The 26,700-nt window shown below is 57.3% G+C and overlaps 7 protein-coding genes across 7 annotated transcripts; 4 read left to right on the forward strand and 3 right to left on the reverse strand.

Annotated features, from left to right (window-relative positions):
• Positions 1 to 924: 924 nt before the first annotated feature.
• Positions 925 to 4,521, reverse strand: LTHEOB_1007 (uncharacterized protein; the record flags this gene model as incomplete). The annotated part of the gene is made up of 3 exons (XM_035506674.1): positions 925 to 1,004; positions 1,057 to 4,383; positions 4,458 to 4,521. 3 exons carry the CDS (start codon positions 4,519 to 4,521, stop codon positions 925 to 927), a joined length of 3,471 nt encoding a protein of 1,156 aa, XP_035367354.1.
• A 6,253-nt stretch (positions 4,522 to 10,774) lies between these two features.
• Positions 10,775 to 11,531, reverse strand: LTHEOB_1008 (60s ribosomal subunit biogenesis protein nop16; the record flags this gene model as incomplete). Its single annotated transcript, XM_035506685.1, has 2 exons — positions 10,775 to 11,366; positions 11,422 to 11,531. 2 exons carry the CDS (start codon positions 11,529 to 11,531, stop codon positions 10,775 to 10,777), a joined length of 702 nt encoding a protein of 233 aa, XP_035367355.1.
• A 204-nt stretch (positions 11,532 to 11,735) lies between these two features.
• On the forward strand, positions 11,736 to 13,120 carry LTHEOB_1009 (Zip zinc transporter; the record flags this gene model as incomplete). Its single annotated transcript, XM_035506696.1, has 4 exons — positions 11,736 to 11,882; positions 11,972 to 12,785; positions 12,864 to 13,050; positions 13,105 to 13,120. 4 exons carry the CDS (start codon positions 11,736 to 11,738, stop codon positions 13,118 to 13,120), a joined length of 1,164 nt encoding a protein of 387 aa, XP_035367356.1.
• Positions 13,121 to 14,272: 1,152 nt separating this feature from the next.
• LTHEOB_1010 (Glycoside hydrolase family 31) lies at positions 14,273 to 16,561 on the forward strand (the record flags this gene model as incomplete). Its single annotated transcript, XM_035506708.1, has 2 exons — positions 14,273 to 15,732; positions 15,790 to 16,561. The coding sequence occupies 2 exons, from the start codon at positions 14,273 to 14,275 to the stop codon at positions 16,559 to 16,561; spliced, it is 2,232 nt and encodes a 743-aa protein (XP_035367357.1).
• A 3,846-nt stretch (positions 16,562 to 20,407) lies between these two features.
• LTHEOB_1011 (Short-chain dehydrogenase/reductase SDR) lies at positions 20,408 to 21,077 on the forward strand (the record flags this gene model as incomplete). Its single annotated transcript, XM_035506719.1, has 3 exons — positions 20,408 to 20,419; positions 20,675 to 21,001; positions 21,051 to 21,077. The coding sequence occupies 3 exons, from the start codon at positions 20,408 to 20,410 to the stop codon at positions 21,075 to 21,077; spliced, it is 366 nt and encodes a 121-aa protein (XP_035367358.1).
• A 424-nt stretch (positions 21,078 to 21,501) lies between these two features.
• On the reverse strand, positions 21,502 to 23,262 carry LTHEOB_1012 (4-coumarate- ligase; the record flags this gene model as incomplete). Its single annotated transcript, XM_035506730.1, has 2 exons — positions 21,502 to 21,573; positions 21,637 to 23,262. The coding sequence occupies 2 exons, from the start codon at positions 23,260 to 23,262 to the stop codon at positions 21,502 to 21,504; spliced, it is 1,698 nt and encodes a 565-aa protein (XP_035367359.1).
• Positions 23,263 to 25,561: 2,299 nt separating this feature from the next.
• LTHEOB_1013 (Cell surface protein) lies at positions 25,562 to 26,613 on the forward strand (the record flags this gene model as incomplete). The annotated part of the gene is made up of 3 exons (XM_035506741.1): positions 25,562 to 25,673; positions 25,724 to 26,428; positions 26,501 to 26,613. 3 exons carry the CDS (start codon positions 25,562 to 25,564, stop codon positions 26,611 to 26,613), a joined length of 930 nt encoding a protein of 309 aa, XP_035367360.1.
• Between the last annotated feature and the right edge of the window lie 87 nt (positions 26,614 to 26,700).

Raw genomic sequence — 26,700 nt, forward strand, 5'->3', positions numbered from 1 at the left:
CGTACCCCGTATAGCCCCCCCGACCCGCCCACCAACCAGCCCCATCCCAGCCTTCAGCGCCATTAAAGAAAATCCCAAAGACTAAAGCGCATCCACAGAGGTGTGCTGAATGAAGAGACGACTAGAAAGACTCAGCTTGAGAATGTATGAATAAAGCTCAGGACATTAGCCAATACTGAGACGAAAAAGCTTCAAATCCAGCCATTTCGCAAGCGGACTGGTCGTGGCGGCGAGATATCGCAGGTGTGGGGTACTCGAAGATAAAACTTAGCAAAATCGACAGACGGATAGACGCCGCCTGTGCACGAGACCAAGCTCCTAGCCACATGGGTTCCCTTATGTCCCACATTTTGACTTCTCCCTCAATACTATCAACTTTTATTCGCATGTCGGAGAATGGCACAGAGCCAGTAAAACAAAACCTGATGTATGTCCGACGGAATGAAGCTGTCGGCGCTGAAATAGTTTGCATGAAAGAATTGAAGCCGCCCAGACGGAAAGAGACATTGATAGGGGACTGAGCGTCGAGACCAGACCCTCAGGAATATACGACAGCGAATCCGTAGACATTTTTTCGACCAGGTAGAAGTGATGAAGACGTATCCTGTTTTTCCCTTCGTACGGCGCTTGGCATTCATCATCCTCCGGTCGTGAGCGTGGTGTATTTACTTGGACGGAAGACCTTTCTCCCGGAGCCATACATATACAAGGCGTTATGGGGTATCCAAAGTGCGAGATCGTCCGATGAAAGCGCGCCTTTCCCTGGTGCACTCGAGAGCCGCAATCTTGGGCACATACATACGTATATGCGGCTGCCGATGGCTACCCTGTTGTTCGTCGAAGCATTAATCGTGAAAGCTGAACCATACAGAAATTTGACGTCGCCTGAGGGGGTTTGCAGGCGATCCGTAACGATGCTGTCGCTTAGGCGGTGATGGAGCTCTCGGCTCTGGCATGCACGTGATTAGCGTGAGCTTCGAGAGCGCGCGCCATGACATGAGTAACTAAGATTTGTTAGCGATTGGCTGCGCTGTTCGTGAATCACGTTGGTCTTACCGGGCCAGACGGCAGCATGCTCCATCATGTAGGCCGTAACCATGAGGAGCTTGCTTCCGTAACCATAATTGTTGAGCGCCGGGAGGCCAACTCCAGCCGACGAGCCCATACTTCCAGTATCAAAGGTAATCTTCATCTCCGCATTGTCCAAAATCTCAGCAACCTTCTGCAGGAGCTTGGTGTCCTCTTCTTCCAGGAGCATGATTGCAGGGACCTGATTGTAGTCGACTTCGGCCTTGCCCAGAATACCCATGTAACGACCAACACGCTCCTGGACTGTTGCAACCCACTCCGCAAGCACCTGCGCGCAGTCAAAGGTGCACATGGCAGACTGAATGGGAAGCTCTCGCGAAGTGAAGTCGGCGAAAGTGACACCGAGCTTGGCTGACATTGAAAGCGAATCAGCAGCATAGAATGCAGCCTTGCGGAGGTGGCGTTCACGCTTGGAGGATTTGGCCGAAGAGAAACTGCCGTTCGGCATCATCCCGGAATCAGAGAAATCTGGACCGACGCCATTCATGCCACCTGGGGAGCTGTTCGGCGCGGTGCTCCGGTTAGAGTGGACGTCGGACGAGCTATCCGAATCCATCTCAGCGTGCTGAATGATCTCGTCGCCCCTTGCCAGCTCCTCAGCCATGGCGTCGAAGTCGCGGGCCCAGAAGCCTTCTTTCGACCGAGCAAGGCTGACGAACAGACGCACGTAGGCAAGATCCAAGAGAGGAATGCTGTCAGCTGGAAGAGGTCCGTAGGGGTTCGGCCTTTCTAGGCTGTGGTGCGGATTGGCCCTCCAAGCAGCTTGCCACGCTTTGAGCGCTGGCTCGATCTGATTGTGCATCTGCTCCGTCTCGGCGGTGGTCCATTGCCGACCGTTGTGACGCTGCCTGGTCTCCCAGATGTAGACGTGGAGAGCATTGATCAAGACGTAGCAACCAAAAGTACTTGGCTTGAGAACGCTCTCACCAAGCTCGTCGGGATAGTTCTGCGCACTGGAACGCTGTCGCTCACTTGCTGTAAGCAAATGAGTCAGCGCGTCAGCAAAGGCGATACCTTTCTGGCTAGCGACTTGTTGACCACCCATTGCCACCCACGCTTGGGCGCTATCAGCGGCCCACAAGTCCTCCTCGCACGGAAGATCCAGGTGTAACTCTGAATTCAAAATCCTTGGAGCGTGGTTATACCCGATAACCGTGAGACTTGAAAGCACAAACACGGCGTACAGGGTCCGCTTGCGTTCTTCTTGTGTCTTCCAACGCATCCACTGGGAGTGCTCGTCGACACTGACCCATTGATTGGGAGCTTGACCGTCGTCGCCCATGTCGATGTCGCCATCACCGTGGTTACGCGCGTTTGATCCATTGGCAGTCTCGTCCGCGGGCTGGTCGAGGTTTGCGGCCTTCGCCAAGCTGACTAGAGCAGCGCAGTGGGTGTACGCAACATCGTTGGCCTGCTTGTCGCCACATTGGTGGCCGTAGATGAGGTTGAGTAGCATCGACTGCACAAGCCAGAGGGGGGTTGTGTGGTTGGTCTCGTGCATGGGGTTCAGGCCGTTCACGGCCGCTGCAAGATCTGCGCGTCGACGTTCCTCAAGATAGAACAAAATCATCTTCTTCGCGGCTTCGAACAGCTCCTTGCTGGCAGCCTGTTCGAATTCGTACAACGCGCCGATAGCAGCCATGGCCAGAATCAGACATTCGCCACCGCCAATGGTACCTCCGTGGCCGAATGTTGCAGCGCGCGGATTGGTCGAATACAGAGAAGAGTCGAAGGAAAGGGTTGGAATGTGCAAGAAAGGCATGTGCGGCTGGAAATATTGAATATAGGCGTTGACGAACCGTTGGAGGTCACTGGTGCTTGGCAGCGAAGGCAGCTGCGCCGATGACATGGCAGGGAGGCCGGGCGATAGAGGTGAGCTGATGGCCGGCTGAGAATATTTCCGTTGGTTGGAACTATAATTCATCGCCTGCGACAAGCTCATGAGGAGAGACTGTCGAGTGGCATCAGTGATTGAATCAGTTGAGACGGACGTCACCGAGCTCTGGCGAGCGCTGCCGTTGACTGAAGAGGAAGCTATACTTGTGCTATCAGATGTGAAAGTCGTGGGTGGGTGGAAGTACTGGTTCGGCATTCCAGGAATGCCCGCAGTAGGACTCATGGAGTTCAACGGCGGAGGCGAGGAGAAGTACATGTCTTGCCCGTTGTTCTGGTCTTGCAGCTGCTTGGGGGAGACGGTGCTCAGGGGGTCCATGAGCTCTGGAAAGACGGCGTTCATAGCGTCCAGCGATATTGAGCTAGTATCGATCATCGAGGTTGCATTCAGCGAACCCTGCCACATAGAGCTTGTGGATTGCGAAGGCTGATTCGAACCGTCAAGCATGACCTCGCTGAAACCGCTTTGGCTCGCAGTGCTGATTGCCGAAGGAGAAGACTCGTCCACGGCGTTCTCGTTGGAGCCAGCATTCAGATTCAGGGAGCTGTCCAAGCCAGCCATCCAGTCGAACTCATCCTCCTCGATACCAGCACCGGCAGAGAAAGGGGGGAATGTGCCGAAAGGAGACGCCGGCGTACCCAGAGAACCACTGAAGTGCAGTTGTGCCGGGTTGATGGTCGAGCCAGAGGCGAATAGCTTGTCCAGATCCATCATGTGATCAAAGCCTGGGATGGGGGCCGTCCGCAGACCGCCACCAAGGCCCATGCCCAGATGCGTGTCAATCTTGGGCAAGCCGTGGTGATTTGAGTGGTCCATTGTGCTTTGCATTCCGCGAAAGTCAAAGTTGTGCGAGCCAGGGAAGCCCGAAAGGCTGGGGTGGTGGCTGTGACCATGGCCGTGGCCGTGGCCCATAGGGATACCGGGGCTTCTCGCAGAGGTGGTGTTATGAGCGGCCAGCAGGTTGTTCAAAGCACCAGCATCGATGTGACTTATTGTGTTCGCTCGCGGGCGTGCAGTAGGTCCTCCAGCTCCCACGGCTCCGTTCGCGCCGCTTGCGATCGAGTTCTTGCGTACTCTGTTGGCGGTACCGTTGGGTGGGATGCCTGTTGTACTCTCGCGGCGACCATTTCTGGGCCGGGTAGAGGCAGCGCCAGCCTGGTGGAGCTTCTGCTGGTGCCGTAATAGCAGGTCGCGCCTGGCAAAACACCTGGTACATTGCGGGCACTCAAAGGGCTTCTCTTTTGTGTGGGAGCGCTCGTGACGCTTCAGATGCTCGAGCCTCGCGAACGAGCGACCGCAGGTGCCGCACACGTGTGGCCTTGGCTTATCAGTTTTAGGGGGCGGGAACGTCGCAGTGGGAGCGGGCTGGGAAGAGTCGGTTTTGGCATTGGGCGAGGAGGCTGGTGGTGGTGAGAGGTTAGCGGAGCTTAAGGAGGCCGTCAGACGCCTTGTGTGGAGGGCGGGGAGAGCTTACCCTTCACATCTGCAGAAGCGTCGCCGGCGCCATTCGCAGCGTCGACCGTTGCAGGGGCAGCCATGGTCGAATCGGGGGCTGTTTCGGGTATCTCTGGCATGCCTATGGGTGCGTCTCTCTACACACCGCCAACTCGATGACGGTTGGGTTCGCGCGTCCACCAGTAGTGTTCAGCGGCTGGCAGGGAGTCGTGTCGCAGCCAGATTGGGGTCGCTGGTGGGTAAGGATGGACAGCGCGTAGCTCCGGACGCAGCGACGAGTACTCGGCGGGTACAAGTAGCTTGCTGGCGGGAGTAGTGCTCGCGGGAGAGGCGGGACGTGCAGGGCGCGGGGCAGTGCGCAGCGGGCAGCTGGCGGACAGCAGACGGGTGGCAGGCTCTGGGCTGGCATGGCATACGGTCAGCGCGGGCGTCAATGCATCGCAGGCTCAGGAGCGGTACCTATTCGTCGTTCGGGCCTTTGGACGTCGAGCTATGCACAGCTCGCAGCGGCGTGACCCGGAAGGCGGAGTTAAGATCGGCTCTCAGGCGCTTCAACGCCGGCGGAGGGTCGAGCGCAGGACTGAGCGGCGGACATGCACTGCCGGCGACAGGCAATTGAGGGAGAGGGAGGAGGAATTGCACGGTGCTGGAGCAATTGTGGCGAGTAAGCAGCAGAGTCGCAGTCGTAGGCTGGAGGCCGGCTGGGGAGATGCGAGGCCGAGCGAAGCGCAGGGCCAGGGTACAAGCCGTCCGGGGCCCAGCAAGTCAGCTGCGCAGCCGTCTAGAGACGGCGTTTAGACTTCGTACTGAAACTAACCGGCCTATCCGATGCGGGCTGCGCAGGCAGGCGATCCTGAATTTCGGACTGCTTCCAGAAATTCTCGATGCGTGAGTCGTCGCAATTGCGCTGTTGCGACCCGGATTCGAGCGCTGGCGTGGGGCGAGCGCTGCGTTCGGCGTCTGCTACGAAGCTATGGCGCGCAGCAGGCTCGCGAGAACAACCGGGCTGTGACACTGCGACACAGCGTCTGGGGGCGAGCTAGCAGCAAACAACGGCGAGCCCCATCCACGGCCGGGCGGGCAAAGGGCAGGCAGGGCGACGGCTAGCGGGTGAATTGGCTGCAGAGGGTCCACCGATCCCAGGGTTTGCGGCTGGCTTCGAGCTGGAGGCGGGAGTCTCGAATGCGTAAAAGGGGAGGGCGAGTGAGGTAGCAGGCGCCTTAGTCAAGAGCAGCGCGGTGCGAGGCGATCTTCTACCATCGCGAGAGCGTGTAAGCGTCGAACCAGACCCTCGAGGCGCGCGTTGCATGACACAGCCAGAAGCTTTGACGACCGAGCATGGGTCGAGTCGACGCCGGGTGCTGCGGCAGGGCCATGCACGATCATCCGGCGTCGGGTTGTTCGATCAGAACGGTACGGTATTTGCGTACTGAACGGCCGCCTGCAGCAGACAACACGCAGACCCTGTGCCGTCTCTATTCCTTGCGTTATAGCGCGCTGCCCGACGATTGTCCGCGCCTTCATTCCGCACCCTGCGCGCCGCCTGGCCTCGGCACGAAGCGAGCCCGTCTCGTATCATTGGGCAATACCCTTTGTCATGTTGCAACGGCCATCTGTATCAAACAGCAGCATGGATTCCCCATACAAGCGTTCCGCAGGCAACGGCGCGGTGGCTCCAACGCGCGGGCGCCCATTGGCCGGCGCCGCGCCGGCCGTCCCTGAAGCGTGGCAGCTAGGTTGCGAACGACCTCGCTCCCTTCGGACATAGACGCCGTCCAGACTTCCGAGAGAGAGATCAGGCTGCGCCTGCGGACGCAGGCATGCACGTCTCCAGCGCGACGGACCCGCATGCGCTGCTCCCTCGATGCATCCTCGCCCAGCGCCATGGACGGCGCGAGGCCGCTACTGCCGCAGCACGTTCTCCTGGCTGTCAATCACTTGCCCTCTTCGACCGGCCGTTCAGGGCGGCGATGGGACCCCATGCAGCGGTGACGATGCGCTTGCCACTCATCTGGGCAGAAATCTGGGGTAGACGGGTACGTATCGTAATGATACGCGGAACACGAGCCAGACACGGAGGCCATGCCCAATCCTGCCCATGGCTCCGCTGGCGGATGACCCCAGATTTTCTGGCGCCCGAGCCAAACCGCGCCGCCTGCGCTGCGCTAGCCACCGCCCCCTGCCTGCTGCCGGCCGTGGCCATTGGTGTCGCTTGTTGGACGCCCACGCTGCAGCCGCTAGCGCTCCGTCTGTCGCCGGCGGGCTTGAGCGACCGAAATTGGCGCAGCTCTCCCTGGAAAGGCGCGACTGGTCTAAGGATCTGGTCCGGCATGGCACCTCGCGCGCTGAAGACGATGGCGGGCTGGCTCGACGAGGCCGCTGTCGAGCTCAGCGGGCGACGGAGCCCCTGGCGGACGTTGCTGCTGCAGCTCCTGGGCCGACATCAACCTCGCCGCCAAGCCGTGGATAGACACGGCCGCACGCTAGCACGCACCGAGGGCCGCTGTGGGCCATTACGCAGCGCAACGCCGCACATGACCTGACGAGCGAAGCACCGCCAAGGGCTGTCGGAGAAGGCTCCATTCGGCGGCGCGACCCACGCGCTCTAGACGACGTGGTCAGCAAGATTGCCAGGCACGCCGTTCAGCAGCCTGCGCACCACACCCTCAACGCCTCTTTGGGGTCGCTTGGACCTGCGAAAATGACGCAGTTGACGCAGGCCAGGCGCGTCGTCAGGGCTCCCGGGCTCAGTGCCGTCCCGCCCATAGCGGCCTCGCTATAGAGGCTGCACAAAACCCGTGATGCCCTCGATGCTCGCTGTGCTGATCCCGCCACCGCCGTGGCTGCTCGACCAGCCTGCCAGCATGCAGCAGCGATCCCGATCACCCAGCCGCCATCCTCGCCCATCGCTGAGTCCAGTCTGACGTACCTGTACACAGGGTGCGCGGTGGCCAGGAGTGCAGGACACCTTGCCCTGCGCGTCCCACGGATGGGGCCGTGGCCCTGCACGCCAGCTACAGCCACAGCTGTTTGCATTGACGTCAAGGGCTGCGCGCTGTGCTGCGTCCGGTCGTCCGCCGGCTCGAGCAATGGCGGTGGCTCGACGACAGTTCATGCGGCAGTGCAGATCAGGGTTTTGCCGCCGAGCGAAAGACGTTGGCAGAGGTCCTGCTCTTCGCCATTGGAGCCTCCCGTGCAGCGTGGGGACGGCTCGATACGTCGCTACTGGCGGCCGCGCCGCAGGCAGCGCGCCGGCGGGGCAGCAAGCCGCGGCGAATGCGCTCAATGCAGCTCTGGTCGCAATTATTGCATCTCACGGCTCTGCTGCAGGATCAGGTCGTTTGTGCACCCTTCCAGGATGATCTCCGGCGGCGCGAAAACAAGGGATAAGTGTCCGACTGCACGTCAATCATCAGCAGGCAGGAGGATCGTCTTGTTATGATGGCACCCACCGGGGCCCATCTCAACCGTTTATCACGGCATCGCCACGCGGATATCCTTTTGCGCTGTGCTTGCGTCTGGCATCCCGACTTCCGGGTGGGCCTCCAGGGCTGGTCTCGGACGACATGCACGAGACAAAAGCGGGACGGCTCGAGAGGTCTGACAGAGGCTCCATCGCTAATTTCCGTCGTCAGATCAAGCCTGCAGCGCCGGCCGCCCTTGAACCACAGTTTCCCCGGCGGGCAGGCGTGCAGAAAGATGATGCACTTCTCAAAATATGTATGTACAGCCCACTTCGCGCGAAACGCCCCACTTGCCGCCTTGGGAGCGATCTTATCGGCTCTGCCTTCTTGGTACCGTAAGCCGGCCGCGCGCCCCTTGGCCTGGGCGCGGCGCCAGCTGGGGCTGGGGCCCGCCGCCCGTCGCAGGTAGGTTGGCTACTGGCTCTCCCGCCGCGCTCTCGACAGCCCGCCAGCCCGCGAAGTATCGCTACAGAGAGGCATCCACTTCTGAGGCGGCGTGCCTTGAAACGCCGCGTGCTTTGGGGCCATCTCAACAGCCCCATCCTCCCTCTCTCACGGCTCGAGCGTGGCTTCACGCCTGCCGGGACCCTCCCTGACTTCGCCGCAAACATCGGCCTTTGCGACCTGGGCCACGGGATGCGGAGAGAGGCTTCAAGGGCAGGCGGATCGCGCGCGGATCGAGGCTAATCGAATTAAAATTTTCCACTCAAGCTCGACAAGACCAACATGAAGAGCACGCGGGCTGGACGTATCAAGGGCTCCTACCGCACCCTTGGGCCATTCTGACTTGCTTGCTGCCGGTTTCAGCTGCAAGACTGCTCCCTGCGGCAGCATGCGCCAACAGTCCGATGAGAATACGCATGGAAAAGAAGGGTATTGCCCTCTGGATAGCCGCTCACACCGCGTTTAGGATTGGGCGTGAAGAGGCCGTCCGGGGCGCGAATCAGAAGGGAAAGGGCGGCACGGCGCCTCGATCGCTGACATATCAAATCCTCCACTACGCGGTCTGGATTTAATCCTCAGAAGGCTGCGAAAAACGTCTGAATGGCAGCATCTCTGCGATTGGCCTAGCGTCTATGCTGCCGTGGCACCTCTTGCCCAGCCATTCGACGCGGCTTGCATGAACCGCTCGTCTCGCCTTTCTACCTCTCCAACATGCACTCTTGGCAACGGCATCTCTTCATGACGCGGATCAACAGAAGGAAGAAAACCTCGTGCTCTCATGACGCGGACAGGGTCCCGAAATGCGCCGACTGCTGTTCATCTTTCCAAAAAGTGTAGCTCACCTCAGCCCTAGTCAGAGGCCAGAACGAACGGGTATCTCCATGAAACGGACAAGGTCCCCGGTAAAGGTCACAATTCCATCCACGAAGCACTTCTCGGCGCAATCGTGGACTCCAGCGGAACGTCTTGACCATTGCAATACAGCATCACCCTACAACCAAAGCCAGTAATGTCGTACTCATTTCTCTTACACACACACCACCCGGGCCGGCTAGAAGAAAAGCTGCGCCAGGTAGTCTTACATGCTGCAGCGATCGCCCGTGCAGCTTCAGATCGCCATTGGACCCTGGCCGCGAGTAATGCTGGAGGGAAAGAGTGACGAGAAGCGGGCCGGCCGGCAGTAGCAAAGACCACGCAAGCCGGGTGGTGAGCGTGAGCTGACCACCGTCCAATCGTCAGCGGCCGTCATTCTGAAACAAGCAGCGTGCAGACACCCGCACCGACACGTCCCCAGGCGGATGGTAGATCCTGTGCCACCCGGACGGAGAGATGACATCTTGCTGCAGTCAACTACAACGAGGGCAAAGGCTGACAGGCGAACCAGCTGCAACGCGTCCCCCCCGTCGTACATTATTTTTCCTTTCGTGCGACGTGCAGTCAATCTGTCAGGTGCTTGTGTCTGGAAGTTTAGTCTTGCATTCGCTTGGATCAAGCTGCACGTGGTGTTTTGCATCGATGGCTTTGTGGTTTGCTTTTGCTTGGCTGCTGGTCTCTCCTGCTCTCCCAGACCAGTGGAAGGTTTTCCGATGCGGCGTGGAGTTGCTCTCCGCTATTCCGTCTCACCTTTGTTGCGGAATTTCTGTCCCTCTCTTCTCATTCGTCTTACATTTTCAGGAGCCTCCTTCTGACGGCTGTGACATGAGCACCCCGGATATATCTGACGAGATATAGTCAGCGATCAAGCTGGCAGGCAGATCTGAGAAGGGTCTGAGTAGGATCGACATAGCCTAGAATGGGTTTGATACATTGCAGCTTGCATCTGTGTTCCGCCATGCTCCGCATCTCGCATCCATCCCAGTAGACCTGAGGATTGACTGAGCAATTAAGGTTCCACGCACGGCTTCTGCAGTCGTGAGTCTAGCGCATATTAACGGCTCTTGGGCAACCAATTGTGACGATTCTTGTTGCGGTCGGGACTGAGTCTGTCCAACAATTGCACGTGTTGTGGCTTACTGGTTCGGCTCGTACGAAGTAAGGCTCAAGCAGCTGTGGCGTTCAGCTCGATGCATGACCGACATCAAGGATGAACCCAGCCGCGTTAATGCATCGAGCTACCAAGGAGAAGGAATCGTAGCGAGCTTGTCAACCGTCGAATAATCCTGTGAGGAGGCGAAGGCGGTAAAAAGATTAGCCCTAGGGTTGCACGCATGCAACTTTGAAAACCCATTGCAGCCTCGGTCAAGAGAAACCATGGAAATGTGGAGTAGTCTTCTTAGCCAAAGGTAACGTCGATTTTGAGACGCTGGCTCCCGATTGACTCGGGAATAGCCAGTACATGTGAAGATATTCCCATCTTCAAGAACACTCGAACGCCTGCTGCCTCTGAACGCCATCCAATGCAGAAATTCTCTCAATCTTCCACTCCCAGCTAGTTTTCCTCTTGCTGCGACTTCCGCCACTTCTCAACCCTCCTCTTAATGTCCGCAGCCGTCTGCTGCATCGGATTAAGCTTCATGTCCCTGCTCATCTTCCCATAGTCGTCTCCGTACTTGTTCACCAGCCGCTCGATCCACTCGACCTCACGCTCCGACTGCTTGCGCGGCGCCTTGCGCTTGCCGGTCGAAGAAGCGAGCTCCTCCAGCTGGCGGATGACGGCATTGTCGCTCTTGCCAGCGGTCGTGGGATCGACGGCCGGGGCGTTGTGCTCGGTGATGCCCTGCCACTCGGCGCCGGCGGTCTCGTCGTCGTCTTCGAGCTCGTTGAGCGGGTCGTTCAGCGGGTTCGGGCGGCTGCCGTCGTCGACGAGGCGCACCTCGCCCGTCTCCGGGTCGCGCTCGATGCGCGCTTCGACGGGCTTCGCGACCGTCATGCCGGTCTGGGGGTTCACGGCGAGCGGCGCGGCGACGTTGTTGGGCGTCGCGAGGGACTTGGCCGTTTTCTCGACGCCGCCGGTCACGCCGTTGAGCTTGGTGCTGAGACCGAGGCGACGGTAGTTTTGCGTGAGGGTTTCATGCTTATTCCTGGGCAGAGTAATCAGCGGGTTGAGCGTAGGGTGAAGGACAGAGGTCGTCGTACCAGTTGGCGGCGATAATGGGGTTGTTCAGGATTCTCTTCTTCGACTTGGGCTTCTTGGTGACCTTGGCGATGGACGAGCGGTTTTTCCGCTTCTGCAGTTCGCGACCCATGGTTGCAGGGGAGAATGTTGCGGAGACAAAGTTGTGCTCGCCAACTTTTCCCCAGAACCCTCGAAGTTTTGCGCTATCGATAAGGGCCGCGGATTACATAAGAGCTCTATCTCCGAGATGACGCTCGGCAGCTGGGCAGGAAGCTCGCTCTTCAGCTGCGATAGCGGAGCGAGCTTCCTTTCCGCGCACATCCACTCTGACAAGATGCTTTCGCGGAGGTCGTTGGCAATTCTGGCGGCGCTGGCCGTCTTCGCTTTCTGCCAGGCAGCTGCTGAGCTTCGCTTCGAACATGTCGACCAGAAAGTCCCCGCAGCTCAGCTATCGCCTGCTCAGATCGAACACAAGCTCCACGTATGGTCTTTCCCCTCGCGCATCCGTCCAAGATGACACGGGGCGGTCAATTGCCTCTTCCGAGTCACACAAGCTAAAAAGAACTCCAGGAATGCCCCATCGTGGAAGAGTTGAACGCTCACAAGACCGCGACTGCTCCTCCCACCGGAAGCTTAACGTCGCGCATTTTTGCCGTCCTTTTCCCAAGCAGCCCCGCCGTCAACGCCCTTCTCGCGACTCTGTACATCTCCGGCCCTCCGAATTTCCTGCTGGCATTATGCCCTCCCAACATCGACCCGTCCTCGCTCAGCGTCATGGTCGCCTTCGCCGTGGGCGGGCTGATGGGCGACACGCTGTTCCACCTGCTGCCTGAGATTTTTCTTGGCGAGGATGAACCTGACAGCGTCAAGTTCGTAATGCTCGAGCCGAACAAGAACCTTTTGCTAGGCGTGGCTATAATGGTGGGTTTCATGACCTTTGTTGCCATGGACAAGGGTCTGAGAATTGCCACCGGCGGCGAGGATCCCCATGATCATTCGCACAGCCACGGTCATGCGCATGAGAAGAAGCCTACTGCTTCTTCGAGCGGCATCGAAGGCAAGGATGAATCCACACTTCGTTCCCGGAAATCCGAGCCCAGCTCAGCAGTCTCGCCGCCAGCAAAGAAGGAAGAGCCGTCGTCCAGCGTTAAGCTTGGAGGTTACTTGAACCTCATTGCTGATTTCAGTCACAATATCACTGACGGAATCGCGCTTTCTTCATCTTTCTATGCTTCACCGACACTCGGAGCAACCACGACCGTCGCCGTCTTCTTCCATGAGATCCCTCATGAAGTTGGTGACTTTGCGCTGTTGGTTCAGTCCGGCTTCAGCAAGCGTGCCGCTATGGGTGCTCAATTCATTACTGCTATCGGAGCTTTCTTGGGTACACTGATTGGTATTGCTGTCCAAGAACTCGGTGGTTCTTCTACTGGCGCTTCTGCTGGAATCTCTGATGGTCCAGGGCTCTTTGGCACTAGCCTTCAGTGGGGCGACATGCTGCTTCCTTTCACCGCTGGCACTTTCCTGTACGTTGGCACTGTCGCCGTCATTCCTGAAATGTTGGAGACTGGCCCCAACAAGGGCGCAGAAGTCAAGAAGATTCTGACGCAATTCGCCGCTATTGCTGCGGGTGCCGGTATTATGCTTGCGTAAGTGTCCTTTCCCCAGGTTCAAGTAGTAAAGCACAATCTAACATTTTGCAGCATCTCTTGGTCATAGAATATTCATTTTTGTGACTGCAACGTATTATCCGGCACGGAAAACCAAAGCTGAACCCGTCCTTAATAACAAAATGAAGCATTGAGCCTGTATGTTACCGTAGAGCAAGACTCACATGTAGAAAATCTTACCAAGAGAGACCAATTACGGCCTCAACAGAAATACACACCTGATTTTGACCAAACCTCAGCGTGAATAGCGAATAATCGCAACTGTACATTTCTATTCAAGCGCAAATCTACTCATAGATCTAAAACGCATCCACGTCCTACTAAACTCCGATGTTTCACACTAAAATGCCTTCCCTGCTACGATCCAAATTCTCTATTTCAAGGATTATCTTCTATAGACGACATGCTCGGCATAGGTTGCCCCACCGGAGATGCACGTCCAACGCCATATACGCTCGAACCGGGGAATCCAGACTCAGATTCCTCACAAGACGACTGCTAATGCCATACTAGGCTGCAGCAAACCCCGCATTTCATTCCCTACAAAAAATCATACAAGCTCCCTGGATGGATGATGAGATCAGATGCCCAGATACAGGTGCAGTTTCCCAATTTGGAAGAGAACATTGAGACATCGACTTCGACAGAGAGAAGTGGGATGCAATGTCTCCGATTAAGCAGGTGGGAGACAGCTCAGACTTCTGCAATCCACTGTAGTACAATCAAGTCCGCCGGCGGGGCCAAGCCCGTCGATCCACCGGGCAAGCTTTGAGGCTGACGGACCGCAGAGCCGACTCACCGAAACAGAAACGGATGTTCAACCACCAGAATCGCTACAGGCCATTGGCAACCTGACGACGATGAGGAGACGTTGCAGGCGAATACGAAGTTTATCGATCCATAATCTCGTGCAAAGCGGAGAATTTCCTGGTCACCATCGTCGACCGATGCAAAGATGGTCTGAAGGTGGGGCATGATTGGGCCGAAGCGGGGAAGCATCTCCACAGATCGACGAAACGCAAGCCGCTCCCGCACGCTTCCGAGTTTACTTTTCAGGCTGAATGGGCTTCAGGTCTGGTCAGACGTAATTGTGCATGCGATATCGCGGCATCCTCACCGCAGTCCAATATAAATTGGCCGGGAACATGACATTGACACTGCAGGCGAGTCTTCCGGTTCCATCCCATCACCATCCTCCATGATGTGGCCTTCAACTACGCCTCTGCTGTGTAGTCTTGCACTAACAGTAGCCGCAACTTCAGCTCAAAATGTTAGCTCTGAGTACTTTGCTCCCAATTCGACCGGCTTCCGCATGACGCATGGCTTCGAAACTATCCTAGTCCAACCCTACGGCTACGATGGCTTCCGCGTCCGGGCATGGCCTTTCCGGCCTCCCAATGGCAATGAGATCAGTTTCCTCTACGATCCACCTCTTGAAGGCCCAGAGAATGGCGAGGCCCGCGGCTTCAGCTACGACTTCGCCGTCAATGGCAATCAGAGCGCTATCATCCGGAACGGGAACATCATTGTCAAGACCTACGGCCTCGAGGGGGCCCACTACCGCCTGGCCTTCTACCGCATCGAGTCCGACGGCTCAGAGACGCTACTCACCAACGAGTTCAACCCAGTCAAAGCCCTCAACCCGCGCTACTACTCCTGGACCAGCACGGGCTACGAGTTCTCGGCCGCCTTCTCCTTCAGCACCACGCCGGACGAGCAGATCTTCGGCACGGGCACGCAACAGGACTTTATGCTCAACAAGAAGGGCTCGGTGTTCGACCTGATCAACTTCAACTCGTACATCCCGACACCCGTCTTCATGTCGAGCCGCGGCTACGGCTTCGTGTGGAACTCGGCGGCGCAGGGCCGCATGGAGTTCGGCGCGCGCCGCAACAAGTTCGTGGCCGACTCGACGACGCTGGTCGACTACGCCATCGTCAGCGCACCGGAAGGAGACTACGACGCGCTGCAGCGCAAGCTGACGGCGGCGACGGGCCGCGCGCCGCAGCCGCCGGACTTCTCGCTGGGCTACCTGCACTCGAAGCTGCGGTACGAGAACCAGACGGAGGTGGTGCTGCTGGCGCAGCAGTTCCACGACCGCGACATCCCCGTCTCCATGATCGTCGTCGACTACGAGTCGTGGGCGCAGAACGGCGATTGGGGACTGGACCCGGCGCTGTGGCCCGACGTGGCCGACATGGCCGCCAAGGTCAAGAACCTGACGGGCGCCGAGATGATGGCTTCGCTGTGGCCGGGCGTCGAGGACGACAGCGTCAACTACGCCGAGATGATGCAGTACGGGCTGCTGGCCGCGACCATGTCTGGTCCCGGCACGACGGATTCGTGGAATGGCAGTTACATCAGGAACTACGATGCTACGAACCCACGTGCGAGGGAGTTCTTGTGGAAGACGCTGAAGCGGAATTATTATGACAAGGGCGTCAAGAACTTCTGGATTGATCAGGCGGATGGTGGAGCGCTGGGAGAAGCGTGGGAAAACAACGGGCAGACCGCCTACATTCAGTCAATCCCCTTTCCCCTCCCTCAGGTTTTGTATCATGCCGGAACGCAGGCTTCAGTCGGGAAGCTTTACCCCTGGGCCCATCAGCAAGCCATAGAGGAGGGAACTCGCAACGCCACTGGCAAAGAAATGGGCACTCCGTACGTCAACTCTCCCCCTTAAAGCCCCGTCAATTGCATTTCCTAACACCTTCCTAGATGCGACTACATCTCGCTGAGCCGGTCGGGCTACATCGGCTCGCAGCGCTTCTGCAGCATGATCTGGTCGGGCGACACGGAGGCCAGCTGGGAGGTGCTGGGCAACCAGATCCCGAACGCGCTGTCGGCGGCGAGCACGGGGTGGAGCTGGTACACGGTGGACGCGGGCGGCTTCCAGCCGGACCCGTCGATCGAGTGGTCCAACAACGTCGACAGGCCCGAGTACCGCGAGCTGTACGTGCGCTGGCTGCAGTGGACGGCCTTCCTGCCCTTCATGCGCAACCACGGCTCGCGCGCCTGCGACGTCCAGCACGCCTTCACCTGCGACAACGAGCCCTGGGTCTACGGCGACGACAACACGCCCACCATCGTCTCCTACATCCACCTCCGCTACCGCCTCGCGGACTACGTGCGCGCCCTGTTCGAGCAGTTCTCTGCTACTGGCCGCCAGATCCTGCGCCCGCTGTTCATGGACTTCGGGAAGAGCGACGAGAATATCATGGCCTGGACGCGCGAGAACAGGAACGTCACTACCCAGCAGTACATGTTCGGCCCGCGTCTGCTCGTCGCCCCCGTCGTGCTGCCCAATGTGACCGAGTGGCCGGTGTACTTGCCGAAGACGTCGGGCTCGGAGGAGAAGCCGTGGACGTACTGGTGGACGAACGAGACGTACGCCGGCGGCCAGACGGTCAACGTCAGCGCGCCCTTGGAGCATATTCCCCTGTTTCACTTGGGCAGCAGGGAGGACATCTTTGCTGGAGACGTGTTTTGAGGCTACGGCAGTAATCTCGCATTTACTTAATTGAAGTTATGATGGAAATAAGGGATGACATGGTCCTACTCGATGGACGGCATTCAGGGGTAACCGTTGGGTTCACGACGCCTACACGCAAGGTTATTGCTCATGAAATCAATCCCACCTAATGACATCTTGAGATACCTATACGCTATGCGCAGAGAAGCCTTTATGGTGTCTGTTCTAGATCCCAACGCTGTTGTGGAAGATCTCCTTCACCTGAGTCACCTGCTGGGCGAGATCTACATTCCAGATCCAGTCGAATCGATGTTTCACATTCTCCTTAAGCTTCTCCAGATCGTTTTCTATGCCATCCATCTCCAGATCCCACAACCTTCCCGCTTCCTTGCTTGAAGCCACCAGTTTGTGCGTCCGCTCCATGCGTACCTTTTCATATGCTTCGAAAGCGGGTTGGATTTCGTCCACACTCTTGACTTCAGCGAGGATATTCGAAAGAACGTATCCATCCTCAACCGCCATGGCAGCACCGGCTCCTTGGTGCGGCGATGTAGCGTGCGCCGCGTCACCAACAAGGCAGATTCGATCCCTAGAGTATCGAGGCGCTGGCGGGTGCTCGAACAGGGCATGGGCTGCGCTCATCTCCGTCCCGTGCAAGATGCGCTGAACATGGGGAGAGAACTTTTCAAAGTCGGCACGGAGTTTGTTCTTGAAGTCCGGAAGATCCCAGCTCGGGCTATCCCAACTTTCTTTGCCAGCAAAGCCAGCGACTGCGCCGTTCGTTAGCAAACCTCACAAACGAGATGATAGAGGGGTGTCTGACCATTCACCATTGTGCCTTTTTCGATGGGGTAGGTGAGAAGATGGGCATGGTATCCCAAGTACAGTTGGCTGTTCCGCGCGAACTCGTCGCCAACAAGCTCGACGGCCTGATCCATGGGGAGCAAGCCTCGATAGACGTACTTGCCGGTGAATCGCGGCTGAGCCGTCGGGTGGTCTTCCCCCAAAACAATGCCACGCGTGCGGCTTTTGATGCCGTCACAGCCGATGACGGCGTCATGGATGGCGTCGCTTCCGTCCTGGAATTCCAGCCGGAGCTTGCTGTCGGGGAGCATCGCGATGCCGCGCAGCCGTTTCCCAAACTTCGCCGTCCCTTCTGGAATCAGCTTGATCAGCACGTCCAGGAGGCGGGCTCGGTGTACAGCTGCCATCCCAGTCGGAGATGGCACTGGGCAGACGAGCAGTGGAATATCAGAAGAAGTCGGCGTGGTGGCAGACCCGCCGATGGCCATGCCGCACCGCACGTCGTACACAGAGCTTCTTTTACTCTCCCAGGCATTGAAGGTCGATAATTTACCGACCTCTTCAGCGAGTTCCGGAGATAGTAGTTGCATGGCACGTTTGGTGTTTGGGGCGATCCCAAGGCCGACCCCAATCTCGTGGAAGGCGTGAGCTGATTCGTAGATGGTTACCGGGATGTTGAACCGGAGCAAACCGATAGCAAGAGAGAGCCCGGCGATTCCTCCGCCAACGATGGCAATGTCAAAAGTAGGGGTAGATGCAGTCATTGTCGATTCTGACTGGGAAGAAGTGAGCAATTAGTCAAAGCAATTTTTGTCCTTCTAATATAGTGAAGACGCAGACAATAGAGGGAAACCGGTTGTTCGAGTAAAAGGCGAGACAAGTGGAATAGCCAAACGAACTTTTCTATACGTACGCACCGCAGCTATAGCAGCCGGTCTCAAGCGTTTTCAGACACAGTATATGCTAATCAGGGCTGCTTTGGGATCGTTGCTGGTTTGCTCGGCCAGTATCCAGGCGCGAAAGCCGAAGAGCGAGAGAGCGAGGTGCGAACGCACGGGCGTGTACGTTGCCCAGTTGCTTGGGTTCCTACCCCTCCGATTGACGGTCAAATCCCACAGGGCACTCAGCACTGGAATATGCGTCTTTTAAATCGAAGCTGCTATTAGCTCCAAAGCTTAACAGCCTTTCGAACCCCCCTTAAAAGACCAGTCTAGCCCGAAAGCTTCTTCAGATCCTTGGCATTTCTTAAACCTTAACGTATCTATGCACAATTAACTGCTATAGGCCTATCGTATTGCTTTTCTCGGACACCGAAGAAACCAGACCGAAGGCCCGAGGCCGAAGTTCCATGTAAGACTGGAAGTGTGGGACCGACGGCTCCAGCACAGTCGACACTGATGGGCCTTATGGCGTTGGATGTAACTCACTCGATCACTGAACCTCATGCGCTCGGAGATCTCTGTTACAAAATGCCGCAAATATCAGCGGACTTTAGACTTGCTCGGCCGGATACCATTAAAGCTTGAATCGTGCAATCTTGAGTCGTATATAAAGATACTGAATAGCAGTCACTTTCTCACCATCAATCAAAGGAACCATCTCAATCAACAATCATGTCCTTCCCAAACACCTCAGTCCATAAGGTCTGTTCTTGTTCTGGTTGCTGATCTTCAATGTTGTTGCCAGAATTTTACGACGCAGTCAATCTACGCCAGGGAACCCTCCATAGAAATCTCCTCCGACTCATCCCTTTCGCGCTTTGACACTTTCTTTAGCGGCTCTACTAACCTCGCACATATCGCTAAGTCCTCTCGAATAGATGGAGCATGAACCGTAAGCCCCCATCTATGTATCTCGTTCAACCAGTTCGCGTACCGTACAATGTTGGCCGCGTCATCTAGGATTCCATTAAACAGCCGTGTCATAGTGCAGCCGTTCCATTCGTCTTTATCGGTAAGTTGAGCCTCAATGACCCAATAGCCATATTCATAGCCAACCATGTGTAAACCATACACTTTTAGCAGGCTCTTGTCCCGCGGGGTCATTGGAGCCTTGGTGCGCTCCGTGCGCTTTTTCATAAGCCTGAAGCGGCTGTACACCGCCATAGCAGCGGCAGCTGCAATCTGATGGCGAGCTTTGCGATACTCTATCCCATTCTGCTTGTGCTCGATGAAAAGGTATGGCGTGAGTATCCTGTAGTTGTAGACAAAGACATAGTTCTTGATCTCGTTCTGGTGTTCGCCCGGGAACGATTGCAAAGAAAGCCAGTATGTGCAGTCAGGGGAGATGTCCCAGGTATGTTCGGGGCCATAGGCCGAGGCTGACTCCTCGAGAACTGGTGGAGCACTCCAGATTTGATCTTCTTGAGGCTTTATGTTGAGCTTAATCATTCGCTCAGTGGTAAATTGACTCTTGGGCAAAAAGCCCGGTCGACGCCTTTCGGCACAAAGCAAAATCTCGTATGCCTTCGTCTCGCGCTCGCCCTCATTCAGCGACCAGTCTCGCAGGGCTTTCCACTCCTCCTGGACCTCTGTTGCGAATTCTAGGTCCGTTCTAACCCAAATCGTGGATTGTGAGAGCTCGGGGATGGTGCGGTACGCTTCGAATTCGTTCTTGTTCTTCGGTTTGGGCCTTGGTAAGCCAAAGTGGTCAAACGCTCGCTGGTCTGGGAATTCCTCTATGCTGTTGCGTATCGTAATGCGGCGTGGTGCGAGGATACTGTGCTCGAAATGGGGTGTACCCATAGCGTTAGCGGCTCGCGAGGGGGGCTTCTTAGACTCGGCCATGGTGCTTGAATTTGACAAGTATTCTGCGTCGTCACAGAGAGTAGTAGGATCTGCGAAGTCGTCATACTGTAGGACGGCATTGCTGCTGCCCTCGTAGAGGTGGTAGGAGCTCTCCATGGTGTGGTGGTGGGAAGTCACAACGCCGCCAGTACAAGGGAAGTAGCACACTGAAGGGAAGTGGCACAGCGCAGCCTGATATCCTCCTACCTAAATACCATGTCAATCAAAGTTTGACTGCATTTTGAAAATTTTTTAACTAAATCACAGTATTAATATGGTTCCACGGGTATTGCCTTCCATGGTTCAAGCATAAAAGGGCCTACTCGCTACCAGCACAGTCGTAACCCTAACTTGCTCTAAACTATGGCTACAGTTTTCCAGCTCGATTGGCTAAATCATCTCCACATAATACAGGGGCGCCTTGCGGGGCATCGGCCGCGCAATTGCCTTTGAACTTGCATTACGTGGTGCATCGGTGCTGGGGACGTGTTCTGCCCCAACATCCCTCCATCACCTAGACGAGCTTGCACGCTCTGTACAGAGCGTGTACGAATCATCCCCGTACACAGCATCCAAGATCATCGGCCTCCCAGCCGACATCCTCTTGACCGACACCCCCACGCGTTTGGTCGACGCCGTGGAGAGCGAGTTCGGCGGCAAGCTCCACATCATGGTCAACAACGCAGCCTACGACGAGAACCGTCCCGTGGGCCAGCTGGATGCGGACCATGTGGGGAAGATCCTGACGGGGAATGTTCAAACCCTGGTCTTGTCGGTCGAGCTGCTCTTCCAGAGAGGCTTTTCCCAACCCAACTCGAGGGATCGTCAACGTTTCCTCCGAGATGACCAGGGGGTTCTTGCCGAACTCGTGAGTGACCCCAGGTCGTTCTGCTGCTCTAAGCGCTTTGTTGATACAGTTTCTGCCTTACACGTCCGGACGATAGCTTCAACTACCCATGACATGAGCAAAAAAACAAATCCACGCTAGCCACCGGCTACGAGAGGGGACTGTGTAAGTCCGATTTTCTCCGTCATATGTCATTGAAGAAGAGCCAATTAGCTTAGTCGTGCGTTCCGAGACGCCTTGAGCTTAACATCATCAAGCTCCAACAGAGACCGATTAGTCCACTCGTTTATCAATGCAAGCCGACTTGGCGCACATTCAACGAGAGTTCCTTCCGGTTGTGCTGATCTCCAAATGAAGCTTTCTGGCTTAGTCAAAACAGTGAATTATTCACATAGCATAAAAATACTGGTTACAGATAATGACCGGCGTCAAAAATCTCTTAGTCTTTGTCTAAGGAAATATGTAAAACCATCTAACTGTCCCTCTTTCCACTTGACCAGCATCTGAACATAATTCTTACCTCATAGCTTCGCCTCTCTCGACACTTCTGCTTGCGCTTGGTCTCTCACTAGCTTCCGCAATATCTTCCCGCTCTGCACATAAAACCGTTAGCCGCAAGACCCCATAACAATGGACACTGATTCGTGCAGACTTACCGGATTCTTGGGGATAGCGTCGACAAACTTAACCCCGCCCGCCAACCTCTTAGTCTTGCTCACCCTCCCATCCATAAATGCCACGACGTCCTGCTCCGTCAACCCCTGCCCCTTCTCGCTCCTGACGACGTACGCCCGCGGCACCTCCTCACCCTTGATCGTAACCCCCACGACCGCCGCATCCGCCAAACCCTCGTTCTCCAGCAGCAACGCCTCGAGCTCGGCGGGGGCGACCTGGTTGCCCTTGACCTTGATGAGCTCCTTCTTGCGGTCGACGATCCACAAGAACCCCTCGTCATCGGCATACGCGATATCACCCGTCTTCAGCCAGCCATCAGGCGTCAGCGTCTCAGCTGTGGCTTCGGGCTTGTTCCAGTAGCCCTTCATGACGTTGGGCGCGCGGATCCACAGCTCGCCGCGCTCCTTGCGCGGGACCTCGTCGTCGGACGAGCCGTCGGCCGGCACGATCTTGGCTTCGACGTTGGGCGCGAGCTCGCCGACAGAGCTGGTCTCGCTCCGCGCCGTCGGGTGCCAGCCCGTCGCCGTGCAGGTGATCTCGGTCATGCCCCAGCCCTGCTTGACGTTGACGCGGAGCCCATCGGGCGACAGGCGGCGCTCGAGCTCGACGCACATCTCACGGCTGAGCGGGGCGGCGCCGCAGCCGATGCGCTCGATGCTGGAGAGGTCGTAGTTGGCGACCGAGGGATGCTTTGCGAGGGCGACAACGACGGGCGGCACGAGGCCGAGGTCAGTTATGCGGTGGCGCTGGATGCAATCGAGCATGCGAGTGAAGTCGAACTTCTGCATGACATACACGGGGATGCCGACTAGCGGTGCGTGTGCACAGAAGATGGTCTGGCCCATGGCGTGGTAGAAGGGCACGAAGGCCAGATAGCGCGCGCGGTTGGTGCGCTCCTCGAATTCCGGGTCCATGCGTGCCCACGAGAGCGTCTGGTGCGTGTTGGCGACGTAGTTGCGGTGAGTGATCTCGACCCCCTTGGGCACGCCCGTCGTTCCCGATGAGTAGTTCAGCACCACCGTCCGGTGCAGGTCGTCCGGCGCCGTCAGCTTCTGCCAGGCGAACCTGGCGCCTGTCTCGGGCGAGGCTAGCAGCGTGCTCCAGTGCCGCACACCGGTGCCGGCAACGCCCTTGCCCTTGCCGTCGAATGTTGCGTAGCCGTCATCGAAGGCGAAGATGTGGTCCTCGCCCATGCCGATGCTCCGCGCTGCCTCCAGACCCGTCGCCATGCTCTGCTCCGAGCAGATCAGGAAGCGCGCCCCGGAGTCCTTCAACTGGTAGGCTAGCTCGCGCGCCACGTACGTCGGGTTAGCACCGGTGAAGATGCCGCCCGCCATGACGGTGCCAATCAGCACCACAGGGAAGAAGATGGTGTTGCCGGAGAAGAGCAGTAACCGGTCGCCCGGCTGGAAACCTGCCGCCTGCAAACCGGCCGCGAAGCGCTGCGTCCATAACCGGAACTCTGGAAAGGTCAGGAAGTACTTCTCCGGGCTTATCGCGTCCAGAAATGCCTTGCGAGCGGGAAGAGTAGCTGTGGGCGACTGGAAGAGATAAGTGGACAGGTCGACGGCCGGAATGTCGACCTGGTAGCGGGATTTTATTGTCATTTTTCTTATTTGATGTGAAGACTTCGTAGGGAGCTGAGGCGGACGATGTCTTAAGTTTTGTTGCCAGGGATAGATTACGCAATGGATCAGATCAGTGGATAAGGGTGGGAACAGTGGGGAAACGGGGGTTTGAGAGAAATGCTGGCGAGCAAGAGACACGGCAGAAAGGGAAAGTGACTGGGGCGCGGCAGGTAGACATGTTTAAGAAGCGGATACGGTGAGCTGAGTCGGGAGCAATATCCACGAATTGCCGGGACCGTCATAATCTAGCGACTGTGGAGGCGGGTCGTTGCCGAGCGGACGCCTCTTTGCGGGGATTGTGTGGAGTAGTGTGCTCTTGCCGTCTTGCTACCGAGGCTCGTTGAGTAGCCCCGCGCCAAGTCATGGCCTTGGACTCGGCTTGTTTCCAGCCGAACATCCGGCCAGGACATGTTGGCCGGAGACAAGAGGCTCCTTAATCCGCAAGCCACGATGCCGGCTGAGAACACGATGTCGGGCTGATGATGGCGCGAAGGGCAACGGTGCATTCAACGGATCTGTGTAACTCGGCGGTAAGTGTAGGATGTAGGTGCGCCATGCTGTGCACCGCTATGTGCAAGCTCGTCAGAAAAATCTTATTCAGGTCCGGATGACCAACGAGGCACGAGAGCTGGGAGGCCACTTAGCCTTTAGCCAATGATGAGAACCTCGTACGAGCGCAAGCCTGAAGGATGCGGACGAGAGAAGAGCTCGGATGATGCGGATGCTAGGTCATCGGATGAGGATGTGATGAGCGGGCGAGAGGTTGTGCATAGCTTATATAGTACATGACGTTGTGCTGCTTACCGCTCGAACGAGACTTGGTCACGATGAGCGTCATCTTCTTGCGTGTATGAACCGGTCGGCTGCATGATGCTGCTGCGCGAATGTCACCGTGACGGATGAGTTTTGATGATCCGAAGGTCGCGCTGGTGACCGTTTTGAGGAGAGGGGTTGGAGTTGTTGTGGATAGGTAGCTGCCTAAGCGAGCAGCCTCGTTGGTGTCGCAGCTTCCTAAGCTTCGCCGTTTCACCTTGGCTGGCCACACACACTGCACCACACCTCGCCCCCTTGCAAAGATTCTCCTGTGTGAAAGGCCAGACAAACAACGTCGGAGCTTCTCTTTCTCTGCTTCTGAATCGCGCCTGCGCCTCGTCTGCAGCAAACCGTTTGCTCCTCCGCCTGCTCGCTCCATGGCCTTAGCGCATGGGTCCTAAGAGCCTCTCCGACGGCGTCACTAGCCGCTCGGTGTCGGTTCAGCCCAACTACCTCGGTTCTTTCCTGGAGCGACAGAAGCGGCGCTGATGAGCTGCGTGAAGAAGGTGATGTTGTTTTGCACCAAACACCCAAAAACAGATAAACACCACGCCAAGCTTGTATAGATGAAGACTATCATGCCGTCCAGCGATAACCGAAATTGCGCTGGAGATCTCCCGCCTGAGGCTCTTTCCCACCACCAACAAGCCCAGCCGAGGCCGAGGCCTGCTCGTCCGCATCCAGCCCTCCGAGTTTACAATCTGATACCGCTGCGCCACTTGCTGCAAGACACATTCATGCGTTCACTCGACCACTAGCGCTGCAAACTCGGTGAACTCACTGGCAGTGCCTCGGATGTTGATGACCTCCAGCACATCTGAATGGCCGAATTCTCACAGCCCGTATGTTGAGACTCAGAGGCTGTGCTTCGAAACTGATTGTGTGGGGATTTCGTCTGCATTTGGACACCATCGCGCTCCGCACCTGCGCCTCAACACCCGCCTTGGGCGGAGATCGACCGGGAAAAGCACGGCCGTTAGAGCTTATTTGCATCAACTAGTCATACCCCCTCCTGCCTCCACACCATCCACCATCTTCGCGATGCTTACCTTTTTGAGATTCCGCTCGTCAAACGTCTTCTGGTTCGTCAGTTGACGTCTCATCCATCTCCACTTCTCACACAACTTCCATCCTCAGCTAGTATCACGGCTATCGTAGCCGCTCGGCCTGAGCATTCCGCTGGCTTTCCAGGCTCTCTGGCTTACTGCATGCGTTGAGTAGAGACTATAGCTAAGCTTCCAACTAAAGCATCCCAAGGCAGTCGAGAGGGATATAAAGGCCTCGTACCTTCTCCTCCAAGAGACACCATCATCAGCACCATCACTTCTCAGCTTCTCATCAGCTTCACTCTAATTCCCCCTGCGCAGGCCGCTCACCACGCTCAACTTAATTCAGTCATTCAGTAATACTCCCATTTCGAACCACTTCCATCATCAAAACACCACATCTCATCCCATCAATCAATATGCGTTACTCAGCTGTTGTCCTCCTCACTGCCCTGGCGGCACAGGCTACTGCTCACGGGGTCGTCACTGAGATTCAGGGCGCGAACGGTGTGAACATGCCCGGTCTTTCTGGTATGGCATGAATAGTCACGCATATCAGAACTCTCACTGACCTATCCCAGTCATCGATGGCACTCCTCGTGACTCTCCCAGCCCCGCCTCAGGCGCCGAAGATGACACTTCCATCATCCGTGACCGCGAGCTTGGTGGCAACAGGGCCAGCGCTCTCGGCCGCACTAAGGGGGCTGGCCCCGTCGACGCTGCTGCCGCCATCGCCAACTTCATGGGCAACGGCAACGGTGCCACCGGTACCGCCGCCAGCAACAAGAAGCACAAGCGTGGTCTGCTCTCCAACCTCCTCGGTGGCGGCGGCAACGGCGGCAATGGCAATGGCAATGGCAATGGCAATGGCAATGGCAATGGCAATGGCAATGGCGGCGGCGCCACCGCCGAGGCCGACGGCACGAAGGCGCAGAACGGCGCCGCCGAGAACGGTGTCTCCAAGGCAGCGGGCACTGGCGCGACCTCCGGTCTTCCGACGTGCTCGGACGATGGCACCATCTCCGTGACGTACCACCAGGTCAACCAGGACGGCGCGGGCCCGCTGACGGCCGACATCGACCCTACGTCGGGCGGCACCGACCCGGCTGCTTTCCAGAAGGCCGCAGTCACCCAGGATGTGCCTGGCATCGCCCTGGGCCTGTCCGGAACCACGACGACCGACTTCCCCGTCAAGGTCCAGATGCCGCAGGGCATGACCTGCTCCGGCCAGGCCGGCGGGGCCCAGAATGTTTGCGTGGCCCGGATCCGCAATAACACGCCTGCTGGTGAGTAATCACTTCTACAATACGAGATGATCATCTTCATCATGTGTATGACTGACACGCTACTGCTACTAGGTCCTTTCGGTGGCTCCGTTGCCTTCACGCAGAGCGCTGCCGCCAAGAAGCGTGCCATCGAGTACAATCTCCGCAAGCGCCACTTCACTCGCGGCACTCTCGGAAAGCTCTAAGCGTAGCAGCACGAATGGTGTGTCTCACTTCCTCCCTGGTGGACGGTAATAGATAATTCGGTCTTGCCCTGTAATCTTATCCTGGGC

This window comes from Lasiodiplodia theobromae (assembly GCF_012971845.1).
Source record: "Lasiodiplodia theobromae strain AM2As chromosome Unknown scaffold_3, whole genome shotgun sequence".
NCBI lineage: Eukaryota > Fungi > Ascomycota > Dothideomycetes > Botryosphaeriales > Botryosphaeriaceae > Lasiodiplodia > Lasiodiplodia theobromae.